Here is a 20457-nt window from a genome sequence, read left to right on the forward strand (position 1 = left end):
GAAATACATTAATTCATAAGGAATCTAACAGATTTTCTTGTGCCTGTCATAAAATTTACCTGCTTTCAAAAGAAGTATTTTCACAGCAGATTCCATGGAAGTCTCTAAGAAATGAATGCTTAACCCTAATGAAGAAGCCCGTGTCCTCAAATGCTTGTTTCAAAGTGTTCAAAAGTTAATTATACATGATTTTTACTTGGTGTGAATCACATGGAAATGTCTGTAAGTTTTTTGTTTAACTTGGGGCTTTTTTTGTCCTTTTTTTTTTTTTTTAAGTTAACTGCAAGTTGCCACCTCTTTATTTAGGGTGTCTATGCAAAAGGCAAGAAGTGAAAACTCCAGATTACTCCTCAGCAATAGATAAAAGCTGTTACCAGTGTAGTATTCTGCTGGCAACAGTTAGGGTGAGCTGTCAGGGAGCACTTCAGCTCACCTTTTAAATTAATTATGTCTTAGTCTGATAGAAGTCCATTGGAATTGTTAGAGCATTTGGATGTCCTGGGAGTCTGGTTTGTTTGCATAGGGGTTTTGGAGGGGTTTTTTTCCTCTGATATGTGATAGTTACTCTAGTTATTATCATTTCTTTGATGTAATTTAGTTACTCCAGAGATTAGTCACCCCATAGGGGATGGGCATATTCCCTTAGGTTTTTGAACTTAAAAAAAAACAAAAGTTCCCATAAAGTATTGATTGATGCCCCATCAGCTTTGATCACCTAGAACCTATAGATAGCATACATCCTTCTGCACATTAGCTTATTTGGATCTAGATTTATGCTGATAAGTAGAGGAGAAATACCAGAGATGTTGAGGATTTGAGGTTCTAGAGGTAGAAAGCTAAGCAACGTCTGTTCATTGATACAAAGCAACAGTGAGATTTCAATCACACTTCCTGTGCACTCTCCATTTTTATTTGAACAGGTATGTCAGGAAACGAACTTCATCTTGCTATCATGGTTGCTTGAAAGAGCTTTAAAATTAAAAAAATAATGATTTTCAGTTCCAGCATGTCTTGTCCAAACTGTCAGTCGTCTTTGGAACTCCATAAGTAGCAAGATCTCCACAGCCTGCACCCCTCTGGCTATGCTGTAGCTTGATAAAAAAGCTCTCAGTCTGAGGATGCCAAATCCCAGACTGAACACTTTTTATATGCAGGGAAGGCCAAGTAGTACTGATGCCCTTTTATTTAGTTACAGCTGAAGCTACTCCTACTCTTCAGTTGGCATCTGCATTCATGAAGGCACGATGAAGTAATAATTCTGGTTTCTGTCTAATGTAAAGCTCACTAAAAGTTAGGAAAAAGTAACATTTCTAACTTGGCTTAACAGTCTCCCACATGGAGAAGTACAAGCTTTAGCTTTTTGACGACAGTGGATGCAGTCTACCAATCCTTTTCCTTTTTAATTTATAAAGAATAGAAGAGTAGACGGAAATGTATGACTGATGGCTGAAAATAGAGAGAAACTGAAGCTTTGCTAGAACTAGATTCATTAACCAAGTTTAATCTCAATTACATCTAGTTTTTCAGACCGTTCAGCTATATCAAAACCATTAAGATGATTACTAACCCTACTGCCTTTTCACCTTTTGACTACAGATAGTTATGAGAAGTTTTAGGGTTTACAAATGTTAAACCAAACTAATTGAGACAAATGAAAGGTTTTTATTTGGTGTAAAGTCAGAAATACAACATCTTTAAAATGTTCGTAAGTTAAATGAAGGCCACAGTAGTGGGATGTAAAATGGCATGGAGATTAAATAACTGCTGTATACACACTGATGGATAAAATACCACTATCCAATCTACAATACAAAACCATAATTTTAAAATTACTTTATCTTGGGAATTGCTGAAGTCTTAACAAGCGCATGCTGTGTTACCAGGTGAACTACAGTGCAGATGGAGACGGTAGGAATGTGGCTTTAAAGCTATGATGGCTATAATGCAATGCAACCTTTAGAAGTCAAGTGCTTTCTATGATTGTTATTTTAATCCTCAAACTCTAGCCTTATGATCTACTCTACCTGCTAGAAACTCTTGGATTAATTTAGAGTTCCAGTAATGTGAAAAAGTAGTCCATAGAAGATTAAAATTAAGAAGATTAAAATTAATTTGAGATGTTGACAAGGACCCCATGACACAAATGGTATCATCCATTTTTCATCATTGGGTTTCTTGACCCAGACTTGTCAACAGCCCTCAAGACTGTACTATTAGTGCTTTGTTTGCAGTCTTTTGACTTTGTTTAGAGTCTTTTGACTCGAGCATTGTACAGCCATTTTAAATGGGGAGAAATGGGAAACCTGACCTTTGGGAGAGGGGAACCTCACAATGTCATCTTACACTTGAGACAGCAGTACCTGGCTGCTAAGAAAGTTGGGATTTGAGAAGGATTTATTCTTCTGTTACACTGCCTCATTCACACTATGCTTGAGAGAGCTCCTTGAACTAGTGGTTTCCTTTTAAAAGGTCAAGTAAAATGGCTTCATTACTGAAGTGAGAACTCAGTCCTAGCTAACATACGTAAATAAGTGCAGAGCTGCTGTAGGACAAGATGAAATAGATGTAACTAAGTACTGCTAAAATTTACTTACTTGTTTGTATTTCAGCTTCTGCTCTCCCTTAATACTGATTATGCTGTACATGCTGCCTCGGTGGGAAGTGCTCAGACCCATAATCTGGGCTAAGCTCCCCTACAAAACCTAACAGCCAAGCCAAGAAAAAACAGCATCTTGCCACCAGGCATTGCTCAGAGCAGTGCCATTTTGATAGGCAAAATCCACCATTGTTCCACTGCATCCTTCTGCCTTAGCTGTTTTTATGCAGTGCCTCAAGAAGATCTACACAAGTTTAGCCTATGAGGCAGGAAAACAGCTGCTCTGAGGTCTGAAGCGAAGACAAGTTTGGCACTTCAGAAGGAAAGTAAAAGGGGGAAGGAAAGACTTGTTCTCAGTTCCTTGCTGCAGTTTGTTCATGAGCATGAGAAGCATTGCTGACCTCTTTCTGGAAAGCTTATCACTGAGGTTTTTACTTAACTTTTCATTACACAACAGAAGAACTTCAGGAAGATCATACATTGTGATGATGTGCCTGATTATTCTTCAGGGAAATGGAAAAGCAGCAATGGTTTCACATGTACATATTATATCTGATACTGCATCTCTCTTACCCCCTTCCCAAAAAAGTACAAGGTGTTTTTCTGTATACAAGCCCCGCAAACAACGTCATAGTGTTCCTACTTCACAGAAATGCTTAACTGGTTTATAGGTTTTTGTTTTGTTTTGTAGAGCTATGAACAGTAAACACATCTCAGGTGAAAAAAGTGATGCAGTTAAACTGAGTATTTTTATCAAATGGGGTTTCAACACAATATTATAACTATTACCAGGCTAGTCAAGAAATCTACCCTAAGACCTCAGAGTGCCAACAGAACTTTGTTTAACCTGACAAACTAACCTGCTTTTTAACAAGATATGATCATTTTTAAAACAAATACTACAATTTTATAATTATCTACACTACATTTGCACATTGCTTATTACACAAACTTGTCTCCTGTTCATGATAATGCTCTTAATTCTGTTTATTACCAAAGTTTATAATCTTTGAGAATTCAGTAAGCCACAAACTAAAGAATTTTAGCTTATGTAGCCTATGCCAGTTAACAACAAATAAAACCCAGCAGCAATACGATTACATAATCTGTGAGTCAACCCTTACTTCCTTTTGCTTTTTGTGTCAGTTGTTTGGAAAACACTAGATGCTGACATCAGATTTTCTATATACTGTCCAAGAACTTGGTTTTCTGATTTCAGTTTCAAGTTTTCTTCCTTAACAGCATCTACTCGTGCTGAGAGATCTGCGAAGGTGATATTATAAGAAAAATATTAGACACTATTGCATACAATAATGAATATGTTCTACTGGCCTACATCAGACTGGTCACACCTTTAATTCAGAAAACATTACGACTGGGTATTATACAACATTCTCCTACTCGTGCTATACCTAAAGGCCACTTTTCCTATATTTTGTAGTACAGTATTTTAACCAACTTTTTAAACTTACTGCTAGACTGTAAGTTTATTACTTTCTTGAATTTTTGAATTAGGTTACTGCAAACTAAATTACTCACAGACAAGTTCAGTGATGAGCAGCCTTAGATGTGTGTCCTCTAATAAATATGGACATATTAACTCTATTGCCTGTTCTACTTGCTGTGTATTTCCAAGGTTGAGCAAACATAATGTTGTATAAAGAGGAAGAAAAAAAACCTATTTCCAAGACCTTGGTTTTGATTCTTCAGCTGCTTTAAGTGACATACTTCTGGACACTGTGACTAAGGGCAAGAGCAGTCAGGTTATTTTCTTTTGCTTATTACTGTATATTTGTAAAAAATCTGATGTGTCAAGCTGCTAACCTTCAAGTGTATGCTGCAGTTCCAAAACTTGATTAATAAGCCGTGTTTTCTCTTCTAATTCCACCTGATTCTCAACAGCTGCAATAAATCATGAGAGTTTTAGTGCAACCTCTGTTAACAGTTTGAAATTATACTAATTAGAATAACAAGAACATTAAGAATTTATACCATCCATATCGGCATTCATCATTGTAGTAGGTGCTCCTTCCACTTTTGAAGAGAGTTTTCTTGAGCGATACTCTGCTTAAAAAAAACAAAAAACACAGAGGCAGCAATTATTGGGACTTCTGTTATATTTGCATTTTAGATGTATTTTTTCTAATTCTGAAGGATCAGTGCTTAAGCCTAAGGCAGAACAACCTTCTTCACCATTCTTTTTCTCCTAGGCCTCATGCCGTAGGTACCTATGGTTCCTTGAGTAACTGTGCCTCTGTTTACAAAAATAACTGATCTAGATTACTGACATCGCTGTTTCAGCGAGGTAATCGCCGACTTCTCCATGAATGAGCCATGAATGAGCTCCGATCATTCTGGAATAGCTTATTCTAGAACTGGCTATTCCTGAATTCCGAAACAGAATACCCTGTATTGTCCCCCCGCCACTCCTGGCCAGTGCACAGGCCTACGAGACGGGAGTGTTGGCCTTGGGCCCCTCGCCTCCTCCCACCCCGCCCGCTCCCATCCCCGTCTCAAACTGCGGAACGGAGCAGGTGCGCTAACTGCAGCGCCCGCGGGCCTGAGAAGGACGGCCGGGCTGGTGGCAGCACTGCAAAGGGGCGTCCCCGCAGCACCGGGGTGGCAGCCTCGCGGCCCTGCCCACCCACCCCTGCATGCACTCCTAACCTGGGTCGACCCCGCGCCCCCGACCCCGCGCCACGACCGCCCCGCACCTGCCCCGCTGCCACCGCCTCCCGCGGGCTCTGCCCCGGCCCGGCCCGGCCCGCTCTACGCTGCCAGTGCGCCTGCGCCGCGCGCGGGGCGGGGCGGGGCGGGAGCGCCATCCCCTCTTCACCGCCACCACAGGGCTCTGCGGGAGGGGCGGGAACGCGTCATGCCTGTGCCCACTCACGGGCTCCTGCAGTCGTACCCAATCCCCTCCCCTCCCATCCCGCTGAATGGCAAGTAGGCTAATGTTTCTGCTTCGTTTATTCTGTGCTCATACGCTGCCCGCGTTCCAAGCAGTGGTCCTCAATGGTTGGTCGCTCTGCGTAGTGTTCAGAAGAGATTAAGAAAAAGCATTTTTTTCCCTGGTGTGCAACCGCTTCAGATTTATGTAGGTTGGCAAAGCCTGAGGAAGGTCCCAGAAAACAGTATGTATGTGGCTGCTGTTAACTCACAGGTGCTTGTATGTGGAGCTCTGGGAGAGGGGAGCCTCCCAGCCGCAGTCCAGCAGGTTTTCCCTGCCCCAGTTCAATGCCCTACGGATCTGGCCCAGCTGCTTCCAGTCTGGCACGTCAATAGCCTTTTTCACAGCAGTGTCCAGAGTAAGAGGCTTGTGATTTAGCTCCGTGCCTCTTGATCTCACAGCGCTGAGATCACATCACACAAGAACTTAAGTAACTTAACGGAGTTGCTCTCATCTAATGGCTCAGTAGCTCCCAAACAACACTCCTGTGTCATTGTTCTTCCCCTGGCTCCCTGGAAGGAATACATTGCAGAAGATGCTGCACAGGGTCCTCCCTTTGACCTCATAGCACAGTCTGTGAGCCACAGCAAAGAAATGAAAAACATTCATGACCTGAGCTAATTTTGGTGGCTTCACTGAAGTGACTGTACTGCATAACTTGTAATACTGTGTAGTTTGAACCATACGTTGCAGTGAAACATGTTCGTATTATATCTGTAAATTGCAGTAATATATCTAGTTGTAAATAAATAATTCAATGCTCTGCAGACATTCAGGAAGATAAAGGCACTTAGGAAGTGAGCCCTCTAGTGTATTTTTAAATGCACTTCAGAAAGAGTATATTTCTAACATCTTCATCTTCTGGTTGCCTCCACAGTATTATTATTGTGTCAATTACTTTTTTTAACCTTACACTCAGATAAGTTCAGATTCGACTGAATGCTACTCAAGGTCTGAAAATGTACTACAATTAGGGTCTGGCTATCCATCTGTACTGGAAAATGAATCTGTTCTCAGTTCTGTTAACTAGTTTACTTAAAAGCATATCACTGTCTCTACAAAGGGTATTTTCAACACAGAAATCTTTATTTCTTGCAAGCAGTCCTCTCGGGTGGTGGCTGGGCTTTAGGAGCTTGTTGGAAAGTTTCCTTGATTGCTGTTTTTAAAATGCCAGGTGCTTGCACTGTTTTGCTCTTGCTGCACTGAAAAACCTGACAATCAACAGGTTGATTACTCCTAATTCTTTCTAATGAGACAATCTTCAGCACTTGCATTAACAGGGGGAAAATTACGGCCACATTCTCCAGGTGTATACAGATGGATGGAGACCTTGCTTACCTGGTGAAGAACATGCTGTGTGTTTACATTGTAAGAGGGGGAAAAATATTGTGGGCTGATCTTGAGGAAATACACCTTTCTGCTGCAGAAATGCCACTTTTCTTGCTGGATTACAGTTGGCGATTATTTTCAAAATTGTCCCAAGACTAGGAAACAGGGAAAATCCTTGATGTTAAATTATGGGACAGAACAGAAACCAGGCGTACTGGCTCCTGTGCTGTTGTGAACAAAACAGTAGTAATTTCAAGAGCTCCTAGTTTACCTCCTGTTTCCTTTTTGGTATCCATATTGTTTGGGTTCATTCTGCTTCGCCTGGTTGTAGTTTCTAACTGTAGTACTTTCTTCTGATTCTGAACTCTGAGCACGAACACCAGGATGAACTCCTTTTCAGAAGTCAACCTCTATGAGAGTTTTTTTTGTTTTTCCTGTAGAGAAAGCTGTTGTTCTGAGCTTCCACTGTTGGCATTACAGAGGGGTTATCAGCAAAGAGGAGATGACATTTCTAGTCTACAGAGTGCTGTGTGTTATGAAGTTAGCATTGATCAGTCCAGGGACCAAAAGGTTTGGATTGATATTGCTGGGTGTAAATTCCACAAAGAGAATGCCTAGATCATTCTGTGTTCCCTTCAAAAGGCTTGCATTCCTAACCCTTCCTCTATTTTCCAGGGCAAAGAAGTCAAGTCCAGAACTCTAAATATCCAGTGCACCACTACTTTTAAACAAACGCCAAAAAACATGCACCCACTCAAAAACCCCAAAACACAAGTGCAAAAATGCTCAAACCAAATATATTATGGAATAAACGTCCACAGCCCAAAGTATTCTTATATGGGAAATCAACCAAGAAACCAGAAGCTAATGTATCACGCAATTTACCCACTGGCTTTTTAATTCCTTACCTTGATACGGGAGGCCTATAACTAAGTTTACATAACTATAGTTTGCTATATAATCAAGTGCATTCAGAGCAGATGGTCCTTTGCTATGCAACAACAGGATTTCGCTTGTCATTTAAGATTAGTAAAGCAGGAGTTAGTGCTCTAAAAACCAGTAAGAACTGGATCTTTAGTTCTGACTGTGGCTAGAGCCCCAAGGGACAGCTGGATACCAACAGAGCCTGTGCAAGAACAAAGTTCATCCAGGGGGCACCGCGAAGAAGACTTTTTGCTTCATCTAAAGACCTCGGCCCAAGACCACCAGGAGACAGCATGCAAGCATAGACTGGCAAAAAGCTAATTAACATACGAAGCGAGAGTAGGCAGGGATAAGTTATGAATATAGGCAAAGATGAAACTTTCATAAATATGTATGAACTTAAGTGTATATAAACAGTGTCCACTTAGTTTGAGACACATGTGTTTGTGGTGGAGCGATCCCCCATGTGTGTCCTAGCGCTAGAATAAACATACCATGGCATCTTTGTCCCCTGTGTCAACCTCACCTGTCTTGCATTGTGTAATATATTATCAATTAAAATTTTTGTGCACTTTAAATGTAAAGATTTAGGAACTTAAGATATATCCCTAATAATCAGATTCCTTTCATAACACAGAATGTGTCCCAGGGAAGTCACCTATATATATTATGACACAAAGTTGGATGGGCGTGTTGATCCGATGGGTCCTGCACTTGGGTCACAAAAAAGGAGTGCCAGACTATTCCAGGCAGTGCTACCAACAATTTTCTAGGGCATTTGGTTAAATCAGAGGAGGCATTCACTATATTGTCCTTATATTAAATTTATAGGAACAAGTTTCAGCTTACAAATGCAGCTATCTATACTTACTTGTATCCTAAGTTCTGTTTAGATTTTCTAAAAGTAGCTGATGTCACTGGCAAAATAAATCAATTTATTAATTTTCAGTGAAAGAGCAATTTTTGCTTAAAATAAAACAACCTCCCTAGGATACAAAGTACCATTAATAGTTTACCTGAATTCATATACAGGTACAGTTACAAACTGACAGGAGAGGATTTTATTGCTCTGCACTCAGACTCACCATCATTGCTGCTAATGACAAATATTTTCACACTTTTTTTTCTAAAACTGCTTTATATCCTGCTTTTCCCATGGCACACAGTGCAAACCAACAGGCCTCTGACTTCCCTTTTGGTGATGTTCCAGGCAGCAGAGGCACCTGCGTAAGCTGACTGATGACAGAGACTTCACTGTTCACCAGTACAATAGAAATGTATCCTTTTTTTCACTAACAAGGGAGGGCATTGTACATATTGCTGAGATGACTTTGAAATTTGAACTGTACTGTTTGACCCTTTGAATAATTATTGCTACAAAAAAAAAGCATAGAAAGGAACACAAGTGGCTTAAGTCTTTTTCCTTGCAATGCTAACTTGCAAGACCCTTTACATCAAATTTTCATCCTTTTGTTTCTCTGCAGAAGTAACAGACTCTAATGAGGTTGGTTTTTTTTATGTAGTGTTGCTTTACACTGAATTCTCTGCAATTCTTACTCTTTCAGAGTAACCTCTAAAAGCTTTTTGCAGCCTAGTACATATTCTTGTGCAAATGTATAATTGGGGTCTCCTGTTAAATGCAAAATTTGAGTACTTCTTAAATTGTGCTTTTTCCAACTAAATCAATTTATACAAAATGAGCAAATACTTTGGCTTACGTTGTTCTAACTCATCTGTATCCTTACTAATTGTGCATGTCTTGGATTTCCTTAGGTCCTGAGTGAAAATGGGCCTCATCAGATGGTGTAACTGGTGAGCATACAGTTGGAATGAAAAAATGCAGTCTCTTTAGAAAGTCTACAAAAAGCAAGCCCTCAGAAAGTGATAATTTCTTTTTAACCATGAAGAGCCCTGCCTTCATATAGCTACATATAGCTATATAGGCAACATATAGCTGCATCCTATCCTTTGTAAAATTGAGCATGAGTGCAAAAGTTCTCATTTCTACTGACTCCACTAAAATGCATTTTTAAGTAGATTGAAGAACTGTACTCTTTGCAGCTTTAGGCTGTGAATACAAATGTATATTACATAACATTATCCTCGTAACTGATCCCCCTTGTAATCATCCGCTATAGGTTTGCCACCAGGTTTTGTGGGAGGATAATTAGCAAGGTTCCATAAAGCTTTACTGGTAACTTAATTGGAAGAAAAACTGCTTTGTCTTTAAGTTAAGGGTTTGTATCTGCTTTTAAAAGAATGGGTGACTACATGAGACATGTAGTCACTTATGTTGGCTTTCTGTAAAGTATATTTGAAAAAAGAGTAAGGTAATTTCGAGGTACTCTTCAATGAGGAATGAGGGCCTTGATCTGCTTATTCAACATTGATCGGAAGTAAAGTAAAGAAATTTTTGTAGATGCTGGACTACATTTCACTGTTTTGTTTTACTTTTGCTCTGATTTCCTCTGTGCTTTTGTTTGGGTAGGTAATTTCTTGAGGGAGCTGTATCTAGTGCTGTAAGTTTCTAAATTAAAAGATATTTCTTTCATTAAAGGTGAAAATATTTTCATATACATTTTCCTTGATTTCATGTGCTGTTAATAATGCTATTAAAATACTTTCCAGAAAGTTTCTATCTTGCTACCATTTTTTGTTTGTCTTAATTTACATGGAAGTGTTTTATTTTTAATACGTGCATACTTAACAAATAGAAAGACACTGCTGTTTTGAAAGAGCAATAGCTATTAAATATTCATGGCTTGTGCTTGGTTAAGGAGGATCAGTAACCCCTGTTGCATTGACACAAAGGATTTTCACTGTAAAATGGAAACTTTAGTATGAAGGCTGTATTCTGACTATCATTCAGATTTTACATATATTACAAGTTGTTCTACTTGCCTGTTTAGTATCTCTGCAGTATGTTTTAAGAAATGGGGGTAAAACCTTATGCAGTAACAAATGTGTTCAAGTTCACTATAACCAGTGCACCTTTGTGAACCTTTTTAACATTTAATTAAGGAACGCTTGCATACAAAACATTGCCATTCTCAGACAAAGCCCACTTAGGATCTACATATTGCAAGCGTAGTTTCCTTACTCCTTGCTTGAACTTGCACTTGTCCATCCTAAGGAATCTTTTTATCTCTCTCACTATGTAGACTTTTAGCTTCCCTGCTCTTCTGGAATTGATGTTATTCTCCAGTCTTACTGTTAGAGCCATAAGGCTCACTGTCTTTATTAGCTTCAATAGCTCCAGAGTAATCAGTCTTAACTTCATCTGGGAGAGTTAAAGAAGACTGTTTCCTACAAAGTATATCATAGTTTCTTCCTGTTGTAGGTTAGGATTTTTCTTATACTTTCTAGCCTCCTGGTGTTACCAGAAGAAATGGACCAGAGTTATATTCACCATGAATCTTACTGTATTTATCCTCTGTACCTTCAAGTTATAAGCTTGCCTGAAAACGTCACTTATTTTCAATTATTCTGATTTTACTTCTACTTTCTCGCTGGTGGTCCTCACCTCTTTACTACTAGGGGAAATGCTGTAATACTGGTTGCAGATCTTTAATAAAAAAGCCTCTGTATTGTGAACATGAGCTTTCTCTGACCCTGGGTGTTCAGCTTCAGTCAAGAGTCCAGCAGATTTTAAGTGCTCAGTTTCTAAGGTGCAGTGTAGTCCTATTTGCTGTGATCTCTGAGGAGATCTTTTTTATAGCAGTGACATCTGTCAGGGCTTATCTTTGAGTATCAAGCCTCAAATGCCAGGATTGACTTGGAAACACGCTGGCAGTTGGTGCTTGGATAAGAGAGTTTTTAACCTTGCTTTATTTTCTCATGGGTATTAACATTTTCTAAGCTGAAGGGTGCTGAGCTTAGAGCAGGAGAGGAAGCAAATGGGTGTTTGCCTTTTGAAGAAAGAGACTTGACATCTCCTGAAAGATTAAGAAAGCCATATGGCATAAACACCCCTCTGTAGGACAGGACAGATTGAAACACATCCAGTATAATGGAGTCATCCCTGACTCAGCTTCTTCCGGACACTTTGCAAAGAGAAGACGATTGTTCCACTGAATGCTGCCCCCACTCCCCCCAAGTCTGTTCTTGATATGTTACCAGCTGTGCAGCAGGTCACAAAACAGTGTCCTATAGGATACCCTTTCTCTATTCTTCTACACCCTGCTACACAAAAAGAGTGAGATTCATTGTCAGGAGAACCTTTCCTTATTGAACAGTTTGGTCCAAGCTCTGACAAATTGTCTTCTTGCAAATAATTTGGGCCAACCACATTTTTGGTGTCAGTAGCTCTGTATGATGTACAAACAAAGTGCATTCAAACATCCAGCTTAGCCCCATCACGCTAATATGGAATTGCTAATAGGAAATTGTGTTCTAAAAATAAGATTAATTTAGTGGATTTGGGTTTTTTAATATTGGAGGTAAATACAGCATTCACAATAGTATTTTTTGTGAGGGAAAAAAAGAAAAAAAAAAGGAGGGGAAGGAAATGTGGCTTATATTGTTCAAAAAGAAGCCCTCCAGATCCCTAGCAGTGTGAATTAGCAGTCGTGTTCTTTGGCAACCATGCTGACATAATCAAGTTGATACTCTGGCCACACCTTTCTAAATAATTTATTATCAATTCATATTAACTGACTTCCTTTTTCCACTAAGTAGAACTCTCCTACTTCGCCTTCCAAGTAATTTTTATTCCATAAGTGGGAAGGAGGAGGGTGGAGAGGTAGACAGTCTTTGCTTTTGTATTTTCTTTGAGAACAATTAAATGCTTAATAGTGGGGATTTAAAATATCGCCTTATTTCCTTTACCAATTAACTTGCAATTACCAATTAACTCACTTCTTGTGAGTTCTCATTAGAGTATGTCAGAAGTTTTTCTGTATACAGCATTATCTGTATTTTATTTGATAATAGTAACTACTAAGTTAATATTTCTGTAAGAGTATCTCTCTAACCAGTGAAAGGCTCTATGTGCTCAGATGATATGTGTATATTACCATATGCTAATATATGAAAACTGTGGTAGCCTCCATACCCCCAAACCCTCAATTCTTAGCTCACCACAAGGCTTATTCAAACCATGCAACTAAAAAAATTTTGCTTGAGGGTATTTGCTAAAAATACTTTGTACCAGGTAATCAGGACAAACTTGCCTGCTCTCACAGTGCTGTTATTCAGCCTATGGAATTTGCATTGTAGTAGTAGAGTACTGCAGTCTCTTACCTGAATCATCTGCCAAAGAAATGTTGGTGAATGTGCCATCCTCCTCATCCAAAGGTAACTCCATTTTTCTGCCTTTTCCCAAAGTTTTTGACATGTGTGTTAAGCATGGCAGTTGTCCGCCATTTTTAAGTGCACTCGTGACTTCTCTGGTTAAATCTTTAATGAATTGTTGGCAGCTGCACACGTCTTGCTCTGTCTCCTCTGAACCTTGAGCTCTTTTGCGGAAATTGTTCAGCTGGAAGGTTTCTGACTTCTCACTGCTTTGACAAACAAATGCTGAACAAACACTACTATTACAAGTTCTTTCTATAACGGAATTGTATCCATCCTGGCTGGCTTTTTGCTATCATTGTTCTTTATTTTCTCTAGGACTACACATGGCATTTTCTTGGAGGGGTTTTTGATAGAGAAAAGAGCAAAAGTAACTTAGTGTTCAAGAAATATTGCTAACAGTCCACAAAAATGCCATGGATAGACCTGGGAGCAGCAATTTTAAAATAAAACCTTCAAATACTTAAGAATGTGAGTGATTTTATTTACATGAAACAGCTGCATCAAAACCAATCAGTTAATGTGAAAAAGTGAAAGTATGTAAGTGTCTGATGTTCTGTGGTAGAGGACAAGAGGAAGGAAGAGAAATCAAGTTCAAAGAAAACCTCTTGTTTTGCTTCTTAAAGAATGCTGGACATAGTTTGAACATACAAATTAAAAATTCATCTCAAGCTGCTTACTTTAAGAATACCTCAAGGAATATCTTTTATTTGTACTCCTGCAACACAGTGTTTTCTTGCAATTAATTTGAAAATATTGTTAAGAATAATATGTTACAGTTGCTGTTTGTAAACCCCTTACTTACCTTGTACCCCTGTCCCAGGTTTACTTACCTTGTACCCCTGTCGCAAATTGCTGTACCCCATATTTCTTGTTCCTTGTTCAGCCAGGCCCTGCCCCCTCTCCCAAGTTGCTGTACCCTGTGTTTCTTGTTCTGTGTTCAGCCAGGCACTGCCCCCACTGCTCCTAGACTCCCACATGGCAACATTGTATCCCTTTCCCGAGTTGCTGTACCGTCCTGAGGAGGAAGATGACATACTGACTTTTATGCAAACCAGAGAGAGACCAGAGACTTATGGGATGCACCCAGACTGGAAAAAATCCCAAAACAACGAGCCATGCAAAAGAGAAGGAATAAAACCAGCACCATCTAACAAGGAAGACCCAGAGGAGTCCTCTGACTTCTTTCCAGAGGCCGACATAACCTTGAGGAGACTCGACTGGGATGACACCCTAGACTATGAGCCCCAAAGAATGAGTCTCCCTGGGGACTCTTGTGAGGAAAGAAGGCCTAGCTCTGCTGTAGTGGCAAAGCTGCATGGATCCTTCTCTTCTGCTGTGTCCAGTGGGAGCAGTGGTGGTGTGTGTGATTCCCTTGGGCCCCCACACTAGAGCTGTTGTGTTTAATAAAAGCCTTTTTAAAAGGAGCTGGTCTCTTGGCCCGTTTATCTCAATATAAATTAGCCTTAATTGAAGGCAGAACAGTGAATAGTGAAATCACTGTTTTCGGGGTGTTGTGTGTTCAGAATCTACCTGTCCTTTATTTTTTTTAATCTTGTATTCAGAAAGGGACTGTAAATTAAGGGTGTTGACAAATTTATCTTTTTCTTAATTTTAATTCAGAAGCTCTCTAAAGTCTAACTAAAAATCAAATACTAGTTTTGTGAAGCACTAACTATCAAACGAGAATTCTCTGAATTTGTATTTTTCCTTTCACACTTTTGGATGTAATCTTGGACTTCTGAAACAGCTTCTATGAACAAAGAAAATGCATATAGGTTTTCAGGACAAAGGACATAAGACACAGACTCACAGAACTAATTAAGCTGGAAAAGACCTCTGAGAGCATCAGGTCTAACCTTTGACCTTTGACTGATCACCACCATGTCAACCAGACCATGGCACTCAGTGCCACATTCCTTGAACACCTCCAGATGACTCCCATAACCCTTAGAAGCCCATTTCAATGTTAAAAACCCTTTCTGTGAAGAAATTCTCCCTGATGTCCAACTTGAACCTTCCCTGATGCAACCTGAGGCTGTTTCATTTCCTGTTGCTTGCTGACTGGGAAAAGAGGCTGACCTCTGTCTGTCCACAACCTTCTGTCAGAGAATTCTAGAGAGTGATAAGGCCCCCCTGGGCCCCCTTTTCTCCAAGAGAAACACCCCCAGCTCCCCCCACCTGCCTCTCACAGGACTTGTGCTCCCTCAGACCCTTCCCAGCTCCATTGCCTTTCTCTGGACATGCTGTAGCACCCCAATATCTTTCTTGTAGTGAGGGGCCCAGAACTGGACACAGCACTCGAGGTGTGGCCTCACCAGTGCTGAATACAGGGGCACAGTCACTGCCCTGCTCCTGCTGGCCACACTATTGCTGATCCAGGCCAGGGTGCCACTGGGCTTCTTGGCCACCTGGGCACAGCTGGCTTGTGTTCAGGTGCTGTTGACCAGCACTTCCAGATCGTTTTCTGCTGGGCAGTTTTCCAGCCACTCTGTCCCAGCCTGTGTTGCTGCCTGGGGTTGTTGCAGGCCAAGAGCAGGACTTGGCCTTGTCACAGAATTGGCATAGTCGCACTGGTCCAGCCTGTCCAGATTTCTCTGCAGAGCCTTCCTGCCCTCCAGCAGAACATTCAAACCCAACTTGGTGTCATCCACAAGATTACTGAAGGTGCACTTGAACCCCTCATCAGATCAGTAAAGATATTAAACTGGACTGGGCCCAATAGAGAGTCCTGGGGGACACTACTACTAGGCCATCAAGTAGATGTGGTACCATTCACCACTCTAATGACACCAAGCATTGGAACTGGTGCAGCTTGCTGAAATTAAAAGTTATGCTACTTTTTAGTTTTCTTCTTCTTCTCTTTTAATTGCTTTGTTTTATTTAGGCTTTTCTGTTTGCATCGGTGAAGTTACTGACAGCTGCTTTCATACATTAGTGAAAACCAAGCACATCTTTCATTTTCAGAACTGTGTTGAGTTTCTCATTTTTTGTTTCATACAGTTCAGAACCAGCTCAAAATTTACCTTAATGGTCTTGAGGTTCTCCTGCCCAAGGCTAGGGATTGGACTAGATGATAGGTCCCTTTCAACTCAGCATAGTCTATGGTTCTTGATACTCTGTAAAGAGACTTACTGGTTTCATTCCAGACCCTGGAGTATCACAAAGAGGTTCTGGATCAGTTGGGGTTTTTTTTGCTTCTTTCTGGGATGCAACAGCATGCTTCAAAGCTCTCATGATGAAGATAAAGCTAGAAAACATTTTGATCTTTGTCTTCATTGCATTTTTTTGTTCTCAGACATACTGTGTATGGTAGAAGCATTTCAGCAAATTAGTTTGGAAGGTCAGTTTCTAAAAATATATGCAATTATATAATCTGTTAATCTGTTATCTCTGAATTTTAAAAAATTGTATGCTTATGGAACCTAGATCTTGTCTGATCTGTGAATCTGTGAACCCCATCCGACCGGTTTAATTAACTTCTCAAGCCTATACATACTGTTCTATTATACTGGCTGTGCAGGTACCTTGTGGTAGATACAGTTTCCATGTAAATTATTAGCTGGTTTTAGACAGTTTGTCAGAGCAGCCAAGTAAATATGGATGTTGTGCAGTTTTTATCCATGTCTAGATCAAAGCCATTAGCAGAAGTGTTAGATAGATTAGTGTTAGATAGATTATTAAAATAGAGCAAAGGCTCTATTTTAATAAGAGTCAGCAAAAAAGACTCCTCTGGGTGAAGAAGCATATGATTCAAGGAGGAGTTGGGCTGTCTTCTGAGATACACCAATCCCTGCAATTTATGAAGTCAAGCTCTTATATTTGTGCCAAGTGCATTCCACTCCATATGGCACCAAAGAGGAGTTTTTTGTCCTGCCCTACAGAGTCAAGACTCCAAGGCTCAAAAGTAAGGCTCTCTTCAAGTGTTTCAGAGCTCATTAAAGCTCCCCGTGAAAGAAGGGCCTTTGGACAGATGGCTTGTTTGATTCATTTCCTCAGTCACTGCTTCTGCCTTTGAAGGAGAGGGAAGGTATAGGTAAGTGTCTTCAGGTGCTTGTACATGTGTACATGTGTATATAGACAAAGACATGGGACTTGGAACCCGCGTTATTTTACAGAAGCCCTTTGCTTCCTGTGAGGACCTGAGAATCAGATTTGTGGGAGACTTACACAGCTTGTTCATGGAAGACACCTTTACTGACATAGAGATGGGGTATAAAAGGAGTCTACAGCATGATCTTGTTTCGTTCTTGCGCCAAATAGTCTTTATATTTAAACATGCACCTGTGTTCTATAACTTTAAAGGCACTGTAGAATTAACTGTGGCTTGCTTGTTTCTATGAGTGATTTGGTAAGAAACATTTTCTTTAGTGGCATTCTGATATTTTATTAGTGAAAAAACATTTTTGGACAGGAGATGCCATGTTAAAATACAAGTACCCATTTCTTGCTGTCAACATGTTTCTTTTAAAAAGAGGAACATAAAGGATGGGTAGCAAACAGAGGAAGAAAAAAGCTTAAAAGAAAGCTGTGCAATGGAGTTAACTGTCAGGGCACAGTGAGTTTTCACTGAGTGAATTTTCACTGGAGCAACGGACATTAATATAAAAGTTAATTTGGTTATAACCTATCAGTTCTCCTTCTGAGAACTTCATTAACAAATTGAGCAGAGGTTATGAAATGCTGAGCAGCTGTCTGGCTGCCTTTTAAAACAGCTGTCAGGAACTGTCAGAGGAAGTTTAGGGTAGTGAAGTATGGGGACAGCTCATGTAGCCATGTGCTGGCCTGGTTTTGATGAGTGTTGATAACAAACAGAACAGCCACTGTCTGGTTATGATGGCCATGAAAACAACAGATAAATGCCCAAGAATGTCTTCAGGCTTGGTACTGAAATGAAGCCCAGGATTTTGTAGTTGGTCTATGTCAAGGACACAATTGCTGAAGGGTGTAGGTCCCTAGATTTAAAACACCGTAGCTAAACCTCCCTGGTAGTAGGTTTGCATTTTTATTACTGTAAGTACTGTGTAACCGTTTTCTAATTTAAATTAATTAATAGTGACCTGAAAAGGAAGTTGTCTCTGAGTTAAGTATGGATTTATGGACTATTTTAGTGAAACCACAGCATGTGCTATGATTCCTATTTATACCAACAGTGTGACACTGCTTATAGCAGCATGGTTGGGGCAGACTTCAATGCCACCCCTTTATTTAGGGTTCAGCCTTGCACTTGCAAACTGAGCTACAACATCAAAATATTCAACGGTCCTCTTCACCTGCTTCATTTGTTTCCTATTACAGTGCTTATCTCTGTGAGTCCACAGATGCAGTGCTTTTTGGAAACAAGTTTTCAAATTTCAAATTTTGGAAACAAAATTTTCAGTGACTCTGTTTCAAAGAGGGAAGAGTTTAGTCAGTTGAAAGATGTTTTTGCTATCTGCATCATTGGTAAAACCTCACTGACTCCTTGTCCCAAAGGTGTAATCCCCTAGATGTGCCGGCTGTTGATCTGGTACTTTCTGTGTATCAATAATAGAAAAATTCAGGGATTTTTTTAAATCAGAAAAACACTCAAGTAAAAGAAGGTTAGGAAGGTTACTGTTGCTTTAAGAGAACATTGGGACAAAGTCAGAGCACTGTTGGTAGATGAGATCCTTGTTGCACTTGTAGTGGCTGTTCTTCCATGAGGTTGCACTGTGCAGTCCTAATGAGTTTCTGCTTTTGTTATACAGTGGTTTGATCAAGAGTCGAACTTGAACACCAAATTTTGCAAATATGGATGTGTATGATGTAAGCAATGCAGTACATGATGTAAGCCACTAAAAGATTCTGAGCTAAGAAAACTATGTTTTGGATTCTTAGGAAATGTATTCTGCTTTTAGCTGACACACTTTAAAACAAACCCAAAAATATTCCTTTTGATATTTATTTTTTTTCCCAAGTAAGACAATAAGCTCTGTGCAAAAAGCAGTATTTGGAATTATTTTTCTTAAAACATTCTAAAATGCATCCAACATATCAGTTTCCCACTGCCTATAAACCACAGCATTTTAAAACTATGTGCCTTGTTAGGAAATGGCAGCTGCCAGTTCCTTTCTCTTCTAATGAACTTTGCCAGAAGGAGCTGTGGCATGTGTTTAGTGCATGCTAATAAAGAATTAATCATACCAGTGAATTCACAGGATGTTCAGTGCTAGGCTGACGCTGTGGGACAGTAACCTACTTGCATGGCAACAGTTTCCTAAGGTTGTGACAGAAGTGTATTAAATGTGTTGTTCACAGATTCAGTCTATAAGCTGAGGTATGTTTATACTTGTTAGTAAGTGTCCTAGGTGTTTATTTTCTTCCTCTGCTTCCTTTCTCACTCATCCTTTACCAGTTTAATGTACTTACAAGACATGTTGTGGCTGAGATTGTCTTACAAATTTTGAGATAGATTTCAAGATGCTCATGCTATGCAAATGCCCATCATTATTTGCAAATGCTGCTTCTGAAGCTGCATCCAAAATTGCCACCTAGGAACCATCCTCAACTGCCCACTTGTACTCATATCCTCTGATTGACTACATTTGCTTTTTATAAATGCATACATATTGTTCTTTTCTGCATGACTAATTTTTATTTTTTTTTTAAATTTGGATCCGCTCTCTCAAAATGAGTGACTTGTTCATAACATCTGGTAGGTATGTCTTAAAATAGACCCACTTTCCTTCACACTTGTACATTCTACCCTCTCAGATTTCCTGTCATGTGTCTTTCTAGACTTAGAGAACATCTGTCTTCTAAATTAAAAAAAAAAAAATTAAAAAAATTAAAAAACCTACTGCTTCACAGTGCTTCACATACTACTTAAAGTTTAATTCTGTCATGATTCCTGTGTAAACCAGACAGTGACCAAGCAATGGGTGAGCCTATCTATATTTCACTAGCGTGTGCTTTTCCATTTCTCATTCCTTTTTCTTTCATCTGATACAGCATCACTCTTAACTAGGTGCCTCAGCATATGTGTGTAGCAGAACAGGACTCTTCCCAGGACTTTGGAATGATCAATCTGCCCTTCTCTTTGAATGACAGCCCTTTCTGCTTCAGTCCATTGATCTATGATTTGAGAGATGGCAGTAATTAATGAACAGGCCTCAAGTAATTTCTGCATCTCTGATAATATTTCACAGTGTTCATTAAAGATAGTAGGAAATTGTTGGTTAGCTCACTGGAGGGTACCAGTATAGAAAATGATGAGACACTTTTTTCTTTCATTACTCTATAGTCATACTAAATATTTCCTCCATGTCTTTGGAATACAGAGATATAGAGCATTTGGCAGTGCATACCCTGTCCTAGGCTGTGTGTTCTTTCTGCTTTTGGCGAT

The 20457-nt window shown here is 39.8% G+C and overlaps 1 protein-coding gene and 1 long non-coding RNA gene across 2 annotated transcripts; one reads left to right on the forward strand and one right to left on the reverse strand.

The window, feature by feature from the left end:
• Window positions 1-136: 136 nt before the first annotated feature.
• Window positions 137-1005, forward strand: LOC147653183 (uncharacterized). Its single transcript, XR_015286984.1, has 2 exons — window positions 137-222; window positions 921-1005. It is a non-coding gene; the product is annotated as an uncharacterized LOC147653183 (long non-coding RNA).
• Window positions 1006-1642: 637 nt separating this feature from the next.
• On the reverse strand, window positions 1643-13615 carry SCOC (short coiled-coil protein). The gene is made up of 4 exons (XM_023926399.2): window positions 13041-13615; window positions 4589-4660; window positions 4421-4498; window positions 1643-3859 (listed from the first exon to the last, which is right to left on the reverse strand). The coding sequence occupies exons 1-4, from the start codon at window positions 13132-13134 to the stop codon at window positions 3717-3719; spliced, it is 387 nt and encodes a 128-aa protein (XP_023782167.1). The 5' UTR covers window positions 13135-13615; the 3' UTR covers window positions 1643-3716.
• Between the last annotated feature and the right edge of the window lie 6842 nt (window positions 13616-20457).

This window comes from Cyanistes caeruleus, chromosome 5 (genome assembly GCF_971803275.1).
Source record: "Cyanistes caeruleus chromosome 5, bCyaCae1.hap1.1, whole genome shotgun sequence".
Taxonomy (NCBI): domain Eukaryota; kingdom Metazoa; phylum Chordata; class Aves; order Passeriformes; family Paridae; genus Cyanistes; species Cyanistes caeruleus.

Coding starts and splice junctions, on each gene's coding strand:
- SCOC (XM_023926399.2), bottom strand. CDS start 13,134: ATGTCAAAAACTTTGGGAAAAGGCAGAAAAATGGAGTTACCTTTGGAT. Junction 4,661..13,040: donor TTCTTTGGCAGATGATTCAG/GTAAGAGACTGC, acceptor TTTTTTAAGCAG/AGTATCGCTCAAGAAAACTC. Junction 3,860..4,420: donor ACTGCAGCATACACTTGAAG/GTTAGCAGCTTG, acceptor TCACCTTCGCAG/ATCTCTCAGCACGAGTAGAT.